This window comes from Gigantopelta aegis, chromosome 3, assembly GCF_016097555.1.
Source record: "Gigantopelta aegis isolate Gae_Host chromosome 3, Gae_host_genome, whole genome shotgun sequence".
NCBI lineage: Eukaryota > Metazoa > Mollusca > Gastropoda > Neomphalida > Peltospiridae > Gigantopelta > Gigantopelta aegis.
In genome coordinates, this window is record NC_054701.1 from 53,906,328 (window position 1) to 53,928,858 (window position 22,531).

Genomic DNA, 22,531 nt, shown 5'->3' on the forward strand with positions numbered 1-22,531 from the left:
TTCTTGCACTGTAGTTTATTTTTCTAATATATAAAGTGCATCTTTTCTCAAGTTAAGCCTACTTTCCATAAAATATGTAATGGGCGCAGACCGACGCAGACGCCCTGCGACGGTGCTGCCAAGCTGAATACTTCATGTAAATTGTCGTCACTTATTTTGTGCATATAATATGAGAAGGGGGAGAGAGAGAGAGAGAGAGAGAGAGAGAGGGGGGGGGGGGTAGATCAAGTACATGTAGATTGAATGGATACAAAATTATTATACTACACCTTTATTGGTAACGACGCCAATCTCTAAATGTGCTCGCTTAAAGCCACGCGTTTGTCCGTCCGTTTGCATGTCTGCTTCTAATGACTTGTAGTCAAAACCACACTCATAATTGACAGCTGTGTCTTTGGCCTTGATTCCACATACAGACATCACATTTGAAGTGTTGATGGGGGCAAATGCCTCGAAGCTTAGGAACACTGACGGATAAGGGATAAACATGTCGACCTGAAAGACCGCCGCGCTGCCGATAGCCATGGTGCTCGGCCCTGTGAAGTTGAACGTGGGAACTTCTGTGTAGTTCTGAAAGCAGAAGACACAGAGTGCATTCAGCAGAGTCAGTCAGTTGTATGACACGAGGAACTGCAAATTACAATGACTCCAGACACAGCTACGTTCCAAAGCTTCACATTACAATCTAATGATGACCTTCTAAAATGGTCAGATTTCACCACTTGTATACAAAATAAAAAATATATATATACTACTCAAAAGAATTTAAGGGTCAAAAATTTATAACCAAATAAGTTTTAGAGTGTATTAGATTGATGATGTAAACTACACCAAAAATTTAATTTATTGTTCCATATTTACAAAAAAATACAAATAAACGTCACTGTATACAAGAAAGTCACATGACATGCTGTCAAAGTTGAAGGTTGTCAAACATGGATTTTACACATTAGAACATTCGTTTAATAGTGTGTGAATCCACCCCTGGCGCGAATACACTCGACACATCGTTGCCTCGTGCTGTTGATCAGACGTCTGAAGAACTCTTGGGGAATGGCCTGCCACTCTGCCATAAGAAGTTGACCCAGATCATGAAGGTTGGCCGGAGGGGCATGGTTATCCCGAACTCTTCTGCCTAATTCGTCCCAGGCGTACTCTATTGGGGCCAAGTCAGGCGAATATGCTGGCCAATCCATCCTGGCGATACCTTGTTGTCTGAGAAAGTCCGTTACCACCCTGGCGCGGTGGGGTCTGGAATTGTCATCCTGCAGAACTGCCCCGCCGCTAATCTACTGAAGGCCTGGGAGAACCAACGGCCGGATAATCTCATTCAGATAGCGGATTCCATTCAGATTGCCATCCACCACATAGAGGGGGGTCCTGTGGTGGATAAAGATGCCGCCCCACACCATGACGCTGCCACCACCGAACCGGTGACGTTGTCTAACGTTAACGTCAGCGAGGCGCTCCCCAGGACGTCTGTAGACACGAACCCGACCGTCGTTGAACTGGAGACTAAACCTGGACTCATCAGTGAACATCACTCGACCCCACTGAACACGTTGCCACCGCAGATGAAGCGTGCACCAGTGACGTCTGGCCGTTCTGTGACGTGGTAGGAATGGTGGTCGAACAGCCTGGCGACGGCAGCGTTGATTATTGGCTCTCAGACGATTGCGTATGGTTTGATCAGACACTCGAGTTCCAGTCGCAGTCCGCAGATTGTCACGTAATCGGCGTGCAGTGGTTGTGCGTTGACGTAGAGCCATATTGGTGATGTAGCGGTCCTCTCTATTTGTAGTGCTTCGGGGTCTTTCCGAACATGGACGATTTCGAACAGAATTCGTTGCTTGGTACAGTTGCCACAGTCGGCCAACGACACTCTGACTGACACCAAGTCTCAGAGCAACATTTCTTTGCGTATTGTCATCCTGAAGCCAAGCAATAGCCCTTCCTCGATCTTCGATAGTCAGTTGAAGTCGTACCATTGTCGAATTTGGAGTGTGCACCGTACACGAACGCAAGCTCCAATTATACGGAAATTCAGCATTGGGAACATGGAATACACGTGCAAAGCGTGCAAATGAAGCGCTTTGTGAAAAAGCAAGTTATGGGCACTTAGCAGACCTTTCGCTTTCGCCCTAATTTACGTGCAAATGTAAGCATGTTTTCGCCATTAGAACTAGTCGACAGTGTCAATGACAGTGGATTTTAATTCATTTATGGGTTGCTTAGACCCACTTTCGTCAAAATGGAACAATACCATGCGTGACATTATGGTCTAGCTAATATAATTGACATTCAGAAAATAATGTCGAAAATATCGTCTGACCCTTAAATTCTTTTGAGTATGTATGACAAATGTTTGTAATGAAAAGTTAAAGTTTGTTTTGTTTAACGACACCACTAGATCACACTGATTTCTTAGTCATTGGCTATTGTAGGCCTATACCAAACACTTGACAAATCTTTATTCTTAAGAGGTAGTTACTACACTGTGATTTGTATGTAACAGAGCTTTGTTATGAACTAAAATAATGTTTCATACTTGTTATTATTAATCAAACTTGTAGGCCTAATTATAATTTGTGTCCCACGTCCAATTAAACACAATCAGTGAGTTTGAGATGTTAAGAAAGTCGTTATCATTTAATAAAGGCAGTATTCATTGCAAAACGTTGTAATGGAATTTGTACAACCGTTATTGTAATAGAAATGTAATAAACCTGAAAATGTCAAAAAGTCCCTTGATTGACAAAATTGGTTTGGGTGTAAACACTTAAGCATATAGATCATGTTACTATAATGTTTTAATTAATAGTCCAGGCAATTTATGCCAAAACATATGGTATAACCATTATAAATTGTAAAAGTAGTCATTTGCCTGTTTGCTCAGAATGGAGCCAGGAATAACATATTAACACATTTAGTGGAATATGTGATAATGTGGCTTTCATTTTAGGGTAATCTGAGCACAATTCACATCCATTCATATAGTTTTGCAGTCGACAAGTACTTTTTGTATCTATATACGTTTGAAATAAAATGAAGCGAATTTGACTGCTTGTAACTATGTGCTGGGATTACCTCATCGTCGAGTAGGGCCATGAATCGCGCCTGCCCTACCCACACGTACTCGTCATTGCTGTACTCCGCCCCGGCGCTCACCCAATAGGTGGAGCCATTCTTCGTCGCCTCGTTCTCGATCATAACGGCGCTGTATTCAATTATAATTTGGCTGTTGATTGCATTCGAGCTGTCCGTGTTGTCATTTGTCACTAGACCAAAGTCTATCACTGCACGGTCATACTGGAAGAGAAACACGGTATTGTTGAGTACTATCTATCTGTTGCTCTGGTAATGGAAAATTTATTGTTTACACAAGTGTAAGGTTTGAAAAATCCTGAGCTCACCACCTGAAAATGCATTTGCATTTGCATTAGTAAGAGAACACGTTTCTTACACATCCGTGTTGGAGATGACTCGTAGATAAATATCGTCTTCAACAGATGGTCCAGACAACGTTTGAGACTTGTGACTGGTTGCTCCATGGTGATGACCAGATCACCAAAGCTATACCATCCAATGAAATAAGGACGTCCGAAATTGATTGTTCTGTGACGTTAACATGAACCTGATTACTGTGTGATGCTTCACGCATAAGTTGACAGTCGCGAGAGTGTCATTAAGTTGAGAAAGACATTTAAATTTATTTTAAACCTGTTTTTTCAAGAATGTGTAAGAAACAGAACACTACATTCGTGTCCGTTAAATACCATTTATCTTACAACTTCTTGTTTGTAAGATAAATTGTATCCAACGGCCACACATGTAGTCTGTTCTATCGTTGTTTAATTGCGCATAGCACATAGCAGTGTTCCCCACCCGCCCCCACTTTCATTGAACTATTAAATTCAATAAATAGCAATACTTCAACATTATAGAGTACTGATTATGAAAAGCAGTAAGACAAGAGAAATAATACAATTATCTTTTACACTGTTTTAACACTACCGATAGAGATAGAAAAACAACTGATACCCACCACCCAGTTTGCCGGTGGCTTGAATTTCACAAATGAAAACACTATAACTCCATCTACCTATGTGCAGTTATTAAAACATGGTGGGGCGTATTCACAAAACACTTATTCAACTGGTAAAGTATTTATAAAATAGAAGCACTGAGAATAAGTAAAAACAAAACCCTCCAAAAATGAGGTCAAGAAATAGAAAAGGGACACGACCTCATTAAAGTCCTGATAGTGTTATTATTATTATTAAAATTATTATTGTTGTTGTTGTTGTTGTTGTTGTTATTTTAAAGTCAAATACATTGAAAAATACATTACTGTATAGACTAAAAATGGATCCATTACTAATTTTAAAAAAATACTTGTATTCGTTAACTGACATCTGTTACTGGAATCACATTTATATTATGACAGGTTTCCAAATGTTTACAGAATTGCAAGGAAAACAATCTCACCAGCATACGCGCACACACACACATACTCACACACAAGCACAAGGGCGCGCGCACGCGTACGCACACGCACACACACACACACACACACTTAAACAGACCCGTACGCAGGGGGGGGGGGGGTGCGTACGCACCCACCCACCATAGTCTGCCGAGGTCCGTCCGTGGATGTGTAAAACAAATTGACATTTTGAGGCAAAGAAACATTTCAAATTTACTTCTTAGAATGCAGGAAATGCATCTGCATTCTAGATTAAAAACATTATGCATCCCCCCTTCCCCCCCCCCCCCCCCCAATAAATTTCTGCGTACGGGCCTGTTAAAGCGTTCAATTTCTGTATACAAATACGTATTTAAAAATCTAAATTAGTATAATAATAAAACTGACGAGAAAATAAGAAAAGAACGTCTAATTATTAATTAGTACTTACAAATATTGACTGGTTGAGTGAGAAGTAATTGGGTGTTCCCGAGCCGTTGAAGTGGAGGTTAGTGCCGGCGGGCAGGGCGTTGACCTCCACCTCACACAGCATCATCACGGTGGAGGCGTTGTCGGGGGTGAACAGCTCCACCAACATGTCCGTCTCGCCGGGAGGGAAGTGGATTGTCAGTCTGAAGCCAATCTTTGTGCCAACCTTCATTTCCGTCGTGTCGTTGTGGGGCTCCTTCTTCTCCAGGTGGAATGTGACGTTAGTCACAACGTTGGTGGCCTACAGTAGATCAAATATAAATATTGCTAATGTTAATGTTTATGATACATGGTGTGCCATGGAGCCCAGTGATATTTAGTGCTCGCAAATGCAATGTTGGTCTAGAATCGATCCCCGTCGGTGGGCCCATTGAGTTAGTTCTCGTTCCAGCCAGTGCACCACGACTGATATATCAGAGACCATGGTATGGGCTATCCTGTCTATGGGATGGTGTATATAAAAGATCCCTTGCTGCTTATGGAAAAATGTAGAGGGTTTCGTCTCAAAGACTAACTGGCAAAATTACCATATTTTCGACATCATACGTATCATAGCAAGTTAATTTTACACAGCCAATAGCATTTTGAGGAGACTTATAAAAAGGAGAAAAAAACTCATGCATATAAGTTTTGTTATTTAAATCTCGCAATCTCTGTGTACTAAAGGTTCCTAGTATATAAGTATGTCAGTTCAAAGCAACAGACTAATGAGAAGTTGAGAGAACTAGTCGAGCCAAGTGATTCCGACTGAAAACGGATTTTCACGGAAATAACCGAATGTACAGGCTATGTTTATTATTCACTTTTTTAAATACAGAGCAGCACTAGTTTACTATAATATTGTCTTTTATAGTTTTAAACTGAACGTGTGCCTGCACATTTTATGGTAAAGGCATAAAACGATGTTCTTATCTAAAATAATAAATAATAATCACTTTCAGATATTGAGCCATCTCAAATTATGCTTGTGTATGCCTACACAGTGATGTATATATATATATATATATATATATATATATATATATATATATATATATATATATATAATACTAAACGAGCTTGCCTGTCATACCATTTTTATGAAACGTTTTATGATACCAATATTGTCACGAGTTTCATAAAAATGGAATGACAGGCAAGCTAGTTTAGTATTTTATTTATTACAAACCAACTAGAAACAAGCCGCATCGCAAAAGCAAACAGATGTCGAGACCTGCTACAGGTTATTTTTCTATGAATTGGGTTAGCAAGTGATCTACGTCACACGTAAACATAAACGACGTCATAGTGAGCAACGCGACGTCCTCCATGTATAGTTTAGATTTTGTTAATGTTTTTAAATTCACAATAATGCCTGAATTGTAGTTGAGACCAACAAAGATTGAGCTGAGTGAATGGGATTGACTAGATGTGACGCTGACATTTTATACATAGGGCCGTAAAAAAAAATCGCATGTCAACGACATCGTTTTGGCTTTGTACACACGTAATACAGTGGGTCCAAATATAACGGCCTATTTTATCCCAATTTCCATTCATGGCCGTATTTCGTAATGGTATACTTTTAAATATTACACTATTGTATACAAACACAGTTAGATACGTTCATAGTCTCTGATCAAAATATTTTCAACAGCAGTTTTACATTGAAATGTTTACTAGCGTTTGTGGAAAAGACGCGTCATGCACCCAGTTTATCTTATTGCAGGGAGATACAAAGTGACATCATTCCATAATCGACATCATTCAAATTAAGAAATTACCCCGCCAGTCTGCGCGTGCCAATATTACACTAGTTAGATATTGAGTAATTGTTATGGCATGAGTAATATCTTACACTGGTGTGTAATAAATATATATATTACGTATTATTTGAACGTCCCCTTGTCGGACTTGTACCGTTAGTGGCTGCGGGTACTCCTGTCCATCTTTGCACACGTAAGTTGCGTTCACACTTGTTTGTGAATAGTTCTTCGGTCGTTTTTCTACCATATGGGCCCTGGTCTCTAAGTAAACGTTTGAACCGAATCGGTTAGGAATTGTCTTCGTAGTAAAGTTTTCAAGTTGTAGTCATTTTGCAACCGTCTGTGCATGCGCACATAATGCCAATATCGAATGGCCCATTGTCTAAACTGGTTATTCTATTCTGGTACATGTCATAAGGACCCTATGCGTTTTTATAACAAAATGTACAGTTGGTTAACAGCTATTCAGCCCACGTTAATGGTTACTGAATTATAACAGAGGTTAATGAACATTTCCAAACAATAATATATAATAAAATATTTAAGGAATTCAATTTTTATCGATATTTAAGGAGCGGAGGGGGGTGGGGGGTGGGGGGGGGTAAAGATAACAATCTATATATTTACATAGGAACATAATTATGGTGATCATTTAGCTTTACGGCAGTTTTTATTTGGACTATTAATATACATGTATATATTTATGTTTTTGAAGCAAACACGACCTTGTTAAAACACTCATAAAACTCTGCCTTATGTAGCGATACTATATTGAATGCATTAATGGTTTTGTTGTTAAGATTTTTCAATTGGATTTTTTATTTTAAAATGCATACCCTCTTCTGTCTTGAATGTTGTTGTTCGTCTCCCTCGCCGTACCCGTCAGACATCGGAGTGAATGGATCTGTTTTCAGCACGTGCACTGAAACGGTCATTGTGTCGGACTGTTCTGCAGGTCCATTCTCATTCTTGGCAGTTATTAGCAAGGTGTATTCATCTTCAGAAAGCAAAACACCGGGTTTCACCTCAACTTCACCTGTGAATTGGTCGATGTTAAAATATTCCCCACCGGATTCGATGGTGTATAATAACTTCCCACAGGGACATTTGTCGGTATCTGTCCCAGTACACGTATCCTGGGCGTTAGCTTTAAAGAGTTTTTGCTGAGAGTTGGCCTTAATTGCAACATCCTTAAATCGTTCGACAAACTGCGGACTCTTGAAAGCTGTAAATACCATAATATTAAAGACATGTATATAAATGGTGCAGTTTTTCTGAAAGTTAAGCATGACGAATTTAATAGCTTCACAAGGATTTCCTGTATTTGTCAAATTCAAATAAAAACAGATTACACTGTTTGGCAGGATCAAGTCATATTGCGAATCCTGTTCATTATATAATTATTAATTTTAAAAAACCCACTTATAAACTAAAGTTATTGTTTGTGTATTCATTTCTGTGGGTAGGTAAATACTCGATATTATCGCCATAAACGATATGTTCAGTTTCCCCGTTTGTTTTGGGAAAACACATTCTGACTTACTTTACATTTAAATTTAGTCTCAGTGTCACGAAAGATTAAAGAGTCCAGATAATTGGTAATAATACTAAAATAATAAGATTAAAATATCTATATATCATTATTTTCTTATTTGTTATTTGAAACTTTTAGAGGCAAACTCAAAGACAAAGTGTGTGTATGTACCTGGGAGATCGCAGTTTAGCCCTGTCCAACATGGGTCGCATGTGCACGACACCCCATCAAACACGCCGTTGACGCTGCAACAGATAAAAGCTGATACATAGTGGAAGTCAAAATTTGGGTTACTAAATTTAAGATGTGTGTAAGAAATGTGTATAGATCTTTAAAATTATTCTTAACTTGTTATTGAGGAAATAACTCATAAAATTCAAAATTCACATTATTTCCTAGCTATGGAAACCAAGTTCCCCAGCAGTTTGTTATACAATAGTAAATTACAATTGTAAGTTAAAAAGTGTTTGATTTTACACTGTATTATTTAAAGGTTTTTCCTCTAATATTACGTGTGATAACAAAATAAACTTAGTGTATTCGAGTTATGAGAATAGAGGTTAATTTTAGAAACGTAATGACATACTTTACTGAAAACATATATGAACACTTGGTAGAATATATTTTAGAAACATACTTACCAGTCAAAAGACTGAGTAACTGCAATACAAAAAAAAACATGCTTAAAATCATGAAACAAAATTAAATTATTTATTTTCACAAAACATTTCTCTCATCTGTGTATTGCATTAAGTGTGCACCAGCCTATGATTAGGACTACACGAATATATACACATTTCTCTCATCTGTGTATTGCATTAAGTGTGCACCAGCATATGATTAGGACTACACGAATATATACACATTTCTCTCATCTGTGTATTGCATTAAGTGTGCACCAGCATATGATTAGGACTACACGAATATATACACATTTCTCTCATCTGTGTATTGCATTAAGTGTGCACCAGCATATGATTAGGACTACACGAATATATACACATTTCTCTCATCTGTGTATTGCATTAAGTGAGCACTAGCCTATGATTAGGACTACACGAATATATACACATTTCTCTCATCTGTGTATTGCATTAAGTGTGCACTAGCCTATGATTAGGACTACACGAATATATACACATTTCTCTCATCTGTGTATTGCATTAAGTGTGCACTAGCCTATGATTAGGACTACACGAATATATACACATTTCTCTCATCTGTGTATTGCATTAAGTGTGCACTAGCCTATGATTAGGACTACACGAATATATACACATTTCTCTCATCTGTGTATTGCATTAAGTGTGCACTAGCCTATGATTAGGACTACACGAATATATACACATTTCTCTCATCTGTGTATTGCATTAAGTGTGCACCAGCCTATGATTAGGACTACACGAATATATACACATTTCTCTCATCTGTGTATTGCATTAAGTGTGCACCAGCCTATGATTAGGACTACACGAATATATACACATTTCTCTCATCTGTGTATTGCATTAAGTGTGCACTAGCCTATGATTAGGACTACACGAATATATACACATTTCTCTCATCTGTGTATTGCATTAAGTGTGCACCAGCCTATGATTAGGACTACACGAATATATACACATTTCTCTCATCTGTGTATTGCATTAAGTGTGCACCAGCATATGATTAGGACTACACGAATATATACACATTTCTCTCATCTGTGTATTGCATTAAGTGTGCACTAGCCTATGATTAGGACTACACGAATATATACACATTTCTCTCATCTGTGTATTGCATTAAGTGTGCACCAGCATATGATTAGGACTACACGAATATATACACATTTCTCTCATCTGTGTATTGCATTAAGTGTGCACTAGCCTATGATTAGGACTACACGAATATATACACATTTCTCTCATCTGTGTATTGCATTAAGTGTGCACTAGCCTATGATTAGGACTACACGAATATATACACATTTCTCTCATCTGTGTATTGCATTAAGTGTGCACTAGCCTATGATTAGGACTACACGAATATATACACATTTCTCTCATCTGTGTATTGCATTAAGTGTGCACCAGCATATGATTAGGACTACACGAATATATACACATTTCTCTCATCTGTGTATTGCATTAAGTGTGCACTAGCCTATGATTAGGACTACACGAATATATACACATTTCTCTCATCTGTGTATTGCATTAAGTGTGCACTAGCCTATGATTAGGACTACACGAATATATACACATTTCTCTCATCTGTGTATTGCATTAAGTGTGCACTAGCCTATGATTAGGACTACACGAATATATACACATTTATAACTTCGGAACCAGTGAACACAGTCTGCTCCTTTTTGTTTGTCTTCGACACCGATATCATTTTAAAAATACTTTTATCTCATAAATGATTTGCACACATAGATAGAAAAGGGAAAGGTTTCATAACTAGAGATTATTATATGAGCTAGTGCGTCGTACTGATTTTATGAAACGAGTGTCAGGATTTTTGTATTTCCCGAGTGAGAGTGAGAATAATGCATGAATCCTGACACGAGTTTCGTAAAATCAGTAAGACTCGTACGCGAATGTACTAATTTCTTTATTATCCAAATTATTATTATTGTTATTTGTTTTAATGAATAACAAGGGTCGTCTCAAAATGTTTCAACCACAACTAGAGGAGACGACAAAATGACGTCATATTTGGCATACACAGTTGAGCTTGCAATCTGATTAAAATTAGCTCTACGGTCTACCAGTAGATCTAATAGCATTGCGTGGAATCCTATGTCCAGTGACATTTCGTCTGTAAATGACAATTTAAATATCGACCAATCACAATTCGCCTTTTATAACGTCATTTGGGAACATACAAATTCTAAAACAGTATCGGGCGAGACTACTTATGTGGCCGCCGTGCCGCGAACCATAGCAACTCCAGGTGTTTAATTTATTTTTTAAAGAACTAAATCAATCTTCAGTTTTACAAATTATTTATTTTATAAAATAAAACATGTTTTAATGCATTGGCGAGATCGGTCTGCTAAGATAAATGTTTTCTACTGCAAACACTGAAGTTTCTGGTTTGTGACCGATGTTAATTAACTTATGTTTAGAAGTTCGAAACTAACTGTCGCAATGGAAGAAAAATGAAGTGTTGAAAAATTAGATGGTAGTAACTGGACGACCTGCAAGTTTCAGGTGAAACACTTTCTTCTGGCGAAAGGTGTCTGGGCTTTTACTGATGGCTCAGAAATTTTAGAAGATGGAGCGACGAAACAGAGAACGGCCGAGCTTAAAATTAAACAGCAGAAGGCAAGCAAAGGAAACGTGGGATGCATTGCGTGGACATTTTGAAAGATAAACTCTTGCAAATAAATTAGGTTTTTAAACACACACCCCCCCCCCCCCCCAAAAAAAAAAAAAAAAAAAAAAAACATTTTTCAGAATGGAAATGAAAGAAACCATGTCTGTGGATCAACATTTGAAAAACATGAAGGATATAACCGACAAGCTTGAATCAATTGGAACACCTATCTCTGAAGAAGATCAAGTGGTAACGTTGTTGGGAAGTTTACCCAGAGGTTATTCTACACTGGTTCTAGCTTTAGAAGCTAGAGTAGATGATATTAGCATGAACTTTGTTCAACAAGCTCTTATTCATGAGGAAATGAAGAAAAAGGGGCAGTCAAGTGGTGAAATATCACATGTTGAGTCGGCGCTAGTAGAACCAAAGAAAGGTAAACATAAGAATCAAGTCAAATGTTATGACTGTGGAAAAGTACATTATCTCCGTGATTGTCCGAATCAGAAGTATTATAAACATAGACCTAAAGCCAAAGTGTGTGTGTCACCAAAGAAAAGGTTTGTCAGTCTGATAGCTATGATGATGTATCAGGAGCATTTACAGAAGCGAATAGTGTTGCCCAAACACGTCAGTGGATAATAAATTCTTGTGCGTCAAGTCATGTGACACGAGCAAGGAGTTCATTGGTAAAATATCAGGAATTTGACAAGCCAGACAATGTATCTTTGGGTGATAGATGATTTGTTAATGCATTGGGAGTTGGCGATGTTGTAAACATGTAGTTTAAAGTAAGTGAACCAAAGACATCAGTATTCCATAAAGTACTGTATGTTCCTAAACTTGCATGTAATCTGTTTTCAGTTAGAGCTGCTGCTGTTAACGGTAAAAGTGTGAAGTTTGGTTCCAGTCGTTGCTGGATTAGAGATTCAAAAGGAAGACTCAATGGAAGTGATTCACTGGTTAACAAGCTATATCAACTTGATTGTGAAGTTGTCTTGAACAAAAAAAGCCGCCATAGTTGTTAATAAAAGGGACTGTTTAGATACCTGGCATCAACGTCTTGCTCATCTGAATAGTCACTGCATAATACTAACTATTCAGAAAAGATTGGTCGATGGCATAAATGCAAATGTGAATGCTGAACTGTCATTTTGTGAAGCTTGTATTGAAGAAAAGCCATATCCTGCAGTGGGAGAAATTCGTTCTATAAAGAAACTGCAGTTAGTTCATAGTGATGTCTGTGGCCCTATGCATACTGTGTCTATGGGTGGAGCAAAATATTTTGTCACTTTCAGTGATGGTTATTTTCGTTGTTCCGTTTACTTCCTGAAACATAAATCAGAAGTGTTCGAAAAATTCAAAGAGTTTGAAGCAGTCGCTACAAATGACAGTGGTCAGTGGATTGGAACACTGCAAACTGATAATGGGGGTGAATATACTTCAGCTGAATTTCAGAAGTATCTCAAATGTAAAGGAATTCGACACGAGTTGTCAGTGCCATACTTACCTGAACAGAATGGTGTGGCTGAAAGGATGAACAGAACATTGATTGAGTCAGCTCGCTCAATGATTGCACATGCTAGATTATCAAACATTTATTGGGCAGAAACGATATCTACAGCTCATGTGCCATGTGAGCAGAGGCAGAAACTAGACAAGAAGGGTGAAAAGATCAGATGTGTAGGTTATAGTCTACAATCCAAGGGTTATCATTTGTACGATGAAGTCAAAAGGAGAGTTGTTGTTTGGAGAGATGTCACTTTCAATGAAAGTTGTTTTGAACAAAAAGGCGATGGTATGGTTTCTATAAACCAAGAAAATTAATCACAAGAAAAAGCTGAATATGAGATATGAACTGAGGAAGTCAACGAGCAACAAGAATTACGTCGATCTGAAAGAGAGATAAAAAGGCCTGTCAAATACGGTTATGATGAGTATGCAGACGTAGCTTCGGATTGTCACTGTGTACATCATGTTGCCTATAATGTTTGTCAGATCACCGAGCCAGATACCATGGAAGAAACCTTAGCAAGTGACTATGCTAAAGAGTGGAAATCGGCTGCAGATTCTGAATACAATTCGTTGATAGAGAATGAAACGTGGACACTAGTGGAATTACCATTCGATCGGAAACCTGTTGGCTGCAAGTGGGGTTTTAAAGTCAAACACAATGAAGATGGTAAAGTGGAACGTTTTAAAGGCCGTGTTGTTGCCAAGGGATATTCTCAGAAGTATGGTATTGACTATGATGAAACATTTTCTCCTGTGGTCAGATTCTCTTTAATCAGAACATTGTTAGCTTTAGCAGTACAGGACGACATGTACATACACCAGATGGGTGTGATCACAGCTTTTCTCAATAGCAAACTAGACGAAGAAATCTACATGGAACAACCAGAGGGCTATGTGAAGCCTAGAGAAGAGCATATGGTTTGCAAACTAAATAAGTCGATTTATGGACTGAAACAATATCCAAGATGTTGGAATAAGGTTTTTCATGAATATCTAATTGGGAAAGAATTTTGTCAAAACTCAGCTGATGCATGTGTCTACATCAACAAACAAGATACTTTGACGATCTCTGCTGTGTATGTGGATGGTTTGATACGTGTGACACAGGACATGATTAATATGCAGAAAACCAAGGACAACCTGGATGCTCGGTTCAAGATTAAAGATATGAGTGAATTACACTACTATCTTGGAATTAGTGTTATTCAAGAAAGAAAACAAAACCGTGTCTGGCTTAGTCAAAAACAGTACATTTTGAAAATGCTAGAGAGGTTTAAACAGATGGAAGCCAATACAGTTACAACACCTCTTGATGTAAATGTAAAATTAAGAAAGGACGATGGTGTTAGCAAAGATGTAGATGTGAAAAATTACCAGTAAATGGTCGGAAGTATACTCTATGCTGCCATAGCAGCAGTTACTTGTCCCGACATTGCTCAAGCAGTGGGAGTTTTGTTGAAGTTCAATGCAAAACCTTTTGAAGCACACCTTACAACTGTGAAGCGAATACTTCGATACCTAAAAGGAACATTGTATCTTGCATTGAAATACGAAAAATCAGTCGATAGTAACTTAGTTGGTTATTCTGATGCAGATTGGGCTGCTGACAAAGATGATCGACATTTGACATCGGGTAACATATTCATGTTGGCTGGAAAAGCAATTAGCTGGTTGAGTAAGAAACAAGCAACCGTCTCTTTATCAACAGCACAAGCTGAATATATTGCTGCAAGCTTGGCCACTCAAGAAGCAGTTTGGCTTAGGCGTCTACTTGGTGACACTGGATTCAAAATGAATTAACCAACTGTACTGATGGGGGATAATCAAGGTGCAATTGTCATTGCAAAGAATACAGTGTCACATTCAAGAACAAAACATATTGATATTCGTTATCATTATATTCAAGATGCAGTGCAAGAACAATTGATTGCTTTACAATATCATCCGACATGAGAAATGAATGCAGATATAATGGCCAAAGCACTAACTAAAGGAACATTTACTTAGTTTCGATTGGCGTTAGGACTAGATTATTTCAACAAACTGTTAAAATAAGTGGGAGTGTTAAAATAGTTTGCTGGAAATATTTTAACAGTATTGTTGTGAGATCACCGACAGACTCGCGCATGCTCAGTTCTCGGGATTTTTTGTTTTACGTCATTTTCCGGTTTCTGGAGTGTTCGTTGTTCAAATGTTCAAACGTTTAAAATAAATCCACGTTGTCGGATGTTCCAAACATAATTTTATTTAAAGTTCTTCAATAACCCGATTGACACAGACAGACCGACAAATACTTTATTTACGTCTCACCTTGTGTACAGATTAAAATAAAAACAAAAGTTCAACAGTACTAATACAATAATACAGCAATAATAATATGCAAGCCACTCCTATGAAGTTATGAGATACTTTAAAACTATTAAATATTTTAAAAAATATTTTATTTACAAGACGTAAAATTAAAACCATAAAATATGTATATGTCTATATGTATAAAAAAATCTTTGGCGATGTAATAAAATAAGACGGCAACTTTTGGCTGTACTTTTAACAATATCCGGGTGGCTTAAAAGTAATGACATTTTATATTTATCTAAAAGGTTATTAAACGGCTTTTTTACAATAAAGTGACCAATTCTTCATTCAGCATGTAATGCTATTCTACAATGAAATATTGTGGTCCAACACATCACTGTTTAGTTGGTGTTGGTGCATATGGGTCATACCTAACTGTGTGGAGTATTTTAGGTCTCTCATTTCGATACAAATTGCACACTGAGTCAATTAGTGGGTCAAATTAGGGCACTTTTTGTCGTTATAGATTTCCATTTTAATTTTCACTGAAATCATCCCTTTGTTGTAAAAATGTATTGAATATGTTTTAAGTTCAAATTACAGTGGTTTGCAGACAATTCAATTATCTTTAAAATGTGATTTATTTTATAAACATTGATCTTCAGATTCAGATGTTATTGCCATTTATGTAAATGTACCAGTTTGTTATGCTTTTTTCAAAGTCTATATCTCATGCTATATGAGCATTAAGTCTTTAAAACTTCAGTGAAATTAAATCACGTTGCACTGATTTTTCTCACAAATAATTAGTACTTATGATTTAGGAATAAAAAGTGCAATGTTTATTAATTTTTATTTTTTTTTACAAAATTAAGGAAACTTATAGGTTTGTCACAAGAAATATGTAGTATCCGTAACCATCTAATAATTTTTGACTTGATCAACAGAATTATACATCCAATTGAGGTCTACAAGTACGAAGAAGCTCTGCAAAGTAATAGAAATGTAAAGTAGCTGAAAGATTTGAAAATAATACACACTGAACGTAGATTTGTTGTAGTGTCTGTAACCGTAGTGTCCGTAATCTTTCATAAATCATCATTATAAATTTAGATACTTTATTTTAAAAATACCAAAATATGTACTTAAATTTTCTTGTATTTATTTTGTAAGGCTACAACATGTTAAATAAGAACAAACATAAATAATATATATAGCTGCATTAGTAATTGTTATTTCATCCAGCATTCATCCCTAAAAATAACGAAATTATGACTAGCAGAACATTCCTCATGCTGAAAATATTTCTGAGACGTGTTGAGTGTTTAGCTAATTTTTAACTTGAATTAAGTCCACAGGGAACAGGGAAATAATAACTAGAGCTTGTCTCGACAACCTATATTTATCAGACGATCGTGCGTTTTTAGAATATCAAAAATGTATTTTGGGGTAATACACAAACCTGGAGGACCAGAACCACTGTGTATGGAAATGAATATTTTAAATAATAAAAGTATTTCTAATTTAAATGATCAAAAACGGCTTTAATAATGAAAAATATTTTATAGTGTTTAAAAACACTTTAAGCATAAAACCAGAATTGTTTAAAATAATAGTTTAAATGGCGGGCAATACCGAGATGCGTGGATCTATGGATATATAACAAATAATAAGGATGATGATTCCACTTATTCTGATAATTATTGGGGTATAACTATTAATAGCTGCATCGGTAAATGATTTAGTTTAATCATCTTGACTTGACATAAATCATATGCAGAAAAGCACAATATTTTCTGTAGTGAACAAGGTGCATTTCACTCTTAAAACTTTGACAGACTGTCGACATGGTGGTCGTTTGTTTTGGGTTTTTTTGGGTTTTTTTATAGATTTACGGAAAGCATTTGATAATGTATGGAGAAAAAGGAATACTTCTTAAACTACTGGCTCCATATTCCTAAACGTACTTAAGTCAATGTATGATACTTATCTATGTACTTTAAGTATGTATTTAGGTATCATACATTGACTTAAGTATGTTTATGAATACGGAGCCTGGGGCCGAGATATAGCTCAGTTTCGCTTGATGCGCTGGCGGTCTAGTATCGATTCATCGTCATTGGGCCCATTGGGCTATTTCTCGTTCTAACCAGTGCACCACGACTGGTATATTAAATGCCGTGGTATGTGATATCATGTCTGTGTGATGGTGCATATAAAATATGCCTTGCTACTAATGGAAATATGTAGCGGGTTTCCTATCTAAGACTATATGTCAAAATTACCAAATTACTGACATCCAATAGTCGATGATCAATAAATCAATGTGCTCTATAACGTTTCAACCAGTGTTCGGTCATGTTTGGACACCTTCTGTCAATACTGCAATGACTGGAAGTTATCCGTTAACAACTAAAACAAAAGTTTAAAAAATATGTGATAATGGAAAACTATTTACTGAAAAGTTTTATAAAGTTAATTCTTAATAGTTAACTATTTAGGAATATTATCTTCATTTCAAATCAATATATATATATATATATATATATATATATATATATACTACTCAAAAGAATTTAAGGGTCAAACATTTATAACCAAATAAGTTTCAGAGTGTATTAGATTGATGATGTAAACTACACCAAAAATTTAATTTATTGTTCCATATTTACAAAAAACCACAAATAAACGTCACTGTATACAAGAAAGTCACATGACATGCTGTCAAAGTTGAAGGTTGTCAAACATGGATTTTACACAGAACATTCGTTTAATAGTGTGTGAATCCACCCTGGCGCGAATACACTCGACACATCGTTGCCTCATGCTGTTGATCAGACGTCTGAAGAACTCTTGGGGAATGGCCTGCCACTGCCATAAGAAGTTGACCCAGATCATGAAGGCTGGCCGGAGGGGCATGGTTATCCCGAACTCTTCTGCCTAATTCGTCCCAGGCGTGCTCTATTGGGGCCAAGTCAGGCGAATATGCTGGCCAATCCATCCTGGCGATACCTTGTTGTCTGAGAAAGTCCGTTACCACCCTGGCGCGGTGGGGTATGGCATTGTCATCCTGCAGAACTGCCCCGCCGCCAATCTGCTGAAGGCCTGGGAGAACCAACGGCCGGATAATCTCATTCAGATAGCGGATTCCATTCAGATTGCCATCCACCACATAGTGGGGGGTCCTTTGGTGGATAGAGATGCCGCCCCACACCATGACGCTGCCACCACCGAACCGGTGACGTTGTCTAACGTTAACGTCAGCGAAGCGCTCCCCAGGACGACTGTAGACACGAACCCGACCGTCGTTGAACTGGAGACTAAACCTGGACTCTTCAGTGAACATCACTCGACCCCACTGAACACGTTGCCACCGCAGATGAAGTGTGCATCAGTGACGTCTGGCCGTTCTGTGACGTGGTAGGAGTGGTGGTCGAACAGCCTGGCGACGGCAGCGTAGATTATTGGTTCTCAGACGATTGCGTATGGTTTGATCAGACACTCGAGTTCCAGTCGCAGTCCGCAGATTGTCACGCAATCGGCGTGCAGTGGTTGTGCGTTGACGTAGAGCCATATTGGTGATGTAGCGGTCCTCTCTATTTGTAGTGCTTCAGGGTCTTCCCGAACGTGGACGATGTCGAACAGAATTCGTTGCTTGGTACCGTTGCCACAGTCGGCCAACGACACTCTGACTGACACCAAGAACCAGAGCAACATTTCTTTGCGTATTGCCATCCTGAAGCCAAGCAATAGCCCTTGCTCGATCTTCGATAGTCAGTTGACGTCGTACCATTGTCGAATTTGGAGTGTGCACCGTACACGAACGCAAGCTCCAATTATACGGAAATTCAGCATTGGGAACATGGAATACACATGCAAAGCGTGCAAATGAAGCGCTTTGTGAAAAAGCAAGTTATGGGCACTTAGCAGACCTTTCGCTTTCGCCCTAATTTACGTGCAAATGTAAGCATGTTTTCGCCATTAGAACTAGTCGACAGTGTCAATGACAGTGGATTTTAATTCATTTATGGGTTGCTTAGACCCACTTTCGTCAAAATGGAACAATACCATGCGTGACATTATGGTCTAGCTAATATAATTGACATTCAGAAAATAATGTCGAAAATATCGTCTGACCCTTAAATTCTTTTGAGTAGTATATATATATGTTCATTTTAAAAGCATGTTTTCGTGATTGTGAATTTATCAGGTTCGTACAGGTGCTTGAAGTACTTGAATTTTGTTAATGTATTTTCAAGGCCTTGAAAACCTTGAAAAATCGTATTTTTGTGAAAAAGTCTTTGAAAATTTCTTGAATTTCACTTTCCCCTCCTGAAATTTTTTGGAAACATGCCTTTCCTAGCTTTAGTAAAAAAAAAACTGAATCGCTTCTGTAAGTTTATTTACGCGTCAATCCAAAACTTCTTTGTCATTCCTGCTAAATATGTGCTTCGGCTGTCCACGGAAAATAAATATTCACAAATACTGCTCTCTGATTGGGTCAAGTATTTGCGCATGCGGACATGTTGTCGTTGTGCATCATCGGAAGACGCCATTGTTTGATTGTTAAATTGACCGTGGAAATTCATTCAACATGCCAGGCAAGTGTAAATTTAACGATACCTGTCAAACCGAGGATTACAAGGACTGGCCCGATGGTGGACACAAAGCGCGATGCAGACTATCCTCTAAAGTGTAGCAAGCATGCGTGAGGCAGGGTTACGAAGTCATATGAAATCGAAGAAACACGGATATCAGCACCACGATGAAGACAAGACTCGCAGGGAATATTACTACATTTATGACTAAAGTACTGACAGAATCTCGACCGATCAAGAAATTTCTTAATGATGTGCGTTAGTATTTTGCAACTTGATAAATTTTGTGACTGGGGTTTACTGGTGAGCGATAATAGGCGAACAGCCATAGCGCTCTTGGGAAATGACGTCATAGATTAGTTCAGCGACGGCCGCGCTCAAGATGCGGACAAGCCGAGCTCGATATGTATACGGTGATGTCCGGTGAACCGGCGCACCTAAGCATTAAAAGGTCGTTTCTAGAATTAAAACTGGAGGGCAAAGCTATAAAATTGGTTTGTATGAAATAAGTAGTACATCATCTGTAATACACTGTTAGTATCTGTAAAGAAACATTTAAATATCGTAAATAAATGTACTTGCCCCCTATATTTAGCAGGACGTCCGTGTTAAATTAATAAGGCTTTTTTCAGTGTGACAGTACAAGTGGTACTAATGTGACAACTTTCCCGGATGTGTATGAGGCTACATGGAAAGCTGAAATAATTTGGACAATGAGGGTGATAGAAAGTCATTATTCATTTAAGAATTGCGAACTGAACGTCAATTTATTTGCTATAATGTTCCCTGACAGCCAAATTTCCAAATCGTATTCCTGTACGGAAAGGAAAAGTGCTTATTTGTGCAATCATGGTTTGGCTCCTTACTTTAAACTGGAATTGTCTAAAGTCGTAAAGGATGCAGATTCATATGTGCTGTTGTTCGATGAGTCGATGGACGATAGTCTGCAGTTCAAGCAGATGGACTTGCATATAAGATACATGAATCAGAATAACCAAGTGTGCACAAGGTATATGGACATGTATGGGGCATTGCAGAGTCATCGATTGTGTTTAACATTTTAAGTCATTGACAAAAAACACCTGTAACTTGACAAGTTGTCCAAATTTCGATGGATGGCCCAAACGTCAACCACAATTTCTATCGGGATTTTAAGAGTGAGGTACTCGGTGATGTAACTGACAAGGTGCTAGTGGATATAGGTACATGCAGCCACAAAGTTACTAGCCAAATACCCTCTGCAGTCGGTTCTAGTGAGGAATGCCTCGTGCTTCTTGCCAAACATTCTCGCAAAGCATGTTGCAAGTGAAACATGCAACAGTAAGCTCCATAGGCTGATGACCTACTTCGTTGATATCAAGCAGGTAGTTGAAACAAAGTGTGATGATATATCAAGCAGGTAGTTGAAACAAAATGTGATGATATATCAAGCAGGTAGTTGAAACAAAATGTGATGATATATCAAGCAGGTAGTTGAAACAGAGTGTGATGATATTTCAAGACAGTTTACCTTATTAATTGCAAATGAGGTTGTGGTGAATTACAGTGCTTTCCAGAATTTCAACTGTGGCAGTGAAAGGTTGGATGTGTTTCTTCATGAATATATGAATCAGGGTGACAAATACAAAGACCTATGGCAGATAGCGAAACTGGTTCTTCTGTTGTCTCATGGACAAGCCACAGTAGAACGGGGCTTTTCATTTAATGCCAAGATGACGGTAGAGAACAAGAAAGAGGTGACATATTCATCACAGCGTATGGTGTATGATGCTATCAAAAATGCAGGTGGAGTGAAGCATGTTAAGATAACAAAAAGTATGATACAGTATGCAAAAGCTTCAAGGCAGGCATATCAGCAGCATTTGGAAAGGGAGAACGAACAACAAAAGAACTGTGACAGAAACTCGGTGAAACGTAATAACTTGGAAGAATTGACCAGAGAAAAGAAACGATTGTGTGCCGATATTCAGGCTCTTGAAGCCTCATGCGATGATGTGGCTACTCAAGCTGAAAGATTGAACAACAGGGAATTTATTGTCAAGTTTAACTTGTTTAGAAACGCTATTAAGGAAAAACAAGCCAAGTTGGAAGGGGTTAAGGACTCCATCCAGCAGACCATGAAGGAGTGTCAGTGAACACTTGAAGCAGTATACTTATATGTGCAATGACAGTCTACTTTTTATTACTAGGTAAATTTATTTAAAACATGTTTTTGTGCCCTTGAAAAATGAATTTAAGTACTTGGAAAAAGTCCTTGAATTTTATTTTCTCAAACCTGTATGAACCTATGACATAAATCCAAAATTTGGGACTAAGCTGGTGAAGCACATTTCAAAATATGGCTCAGAAATATGGGAACTGCCGAACAAAAGCAATTGGATCTTCAAAAAAAATACCGTTACAAATAGAAAAGATGTTTGAAACTAATGTAATTGAAAAAGTTATAAACAGTTATTGGGGACTTATAAAAAGGAAACTGCAGCTGCCACTAAAAGTGAACTAGTGTCTTTTTTCCTGGTTTATTGATTTTATAATCTTCTCATTAAATTTTTGGAAACACTTGTCAAGTTAAAATAATATAATTTTA

General features: G+C 37.7%; 1 protein-coding gene across 1 annotated transcript in view; it reads right to left on the bottom strand.

The window, feature by feature from the left end:
• Window positions 1-22,531, bottom strand: part of LOC121368242 — a 101,574-nt gene that overhangs the window by 74,019 nt on the left and 5,024 nt on the right. Inside the window, exons 2-7 of the mRNA XM_041492883.1 lie at window positions 8,875-8,893; window positions 8,405-8,478; window positions 7,536-7,924; window positions 4,917-5,195; window positions 3,088-3,309; window positions 270-570 (exon numbers count right to left, since the gene is read on the bottom strand). Of these exons, the coding sequence (XP_041348817.1) occupies window positions 270-570; window positions 3,088-3,309; window positions 4,917-5,195; window positions 7,536-7,924; window positions 8,405-8,478; window positions 8,875-8,893 (1,284 nt within the window). The remainder of the gene's footprint in view (window positions 1-269; window positions 571-3,087; window positions 3,310-4,916; window positions 5,196-7,535; window positions 7,925-8,404; window positions 8,479-8,874; window positions 8,894-22,531) is intronic.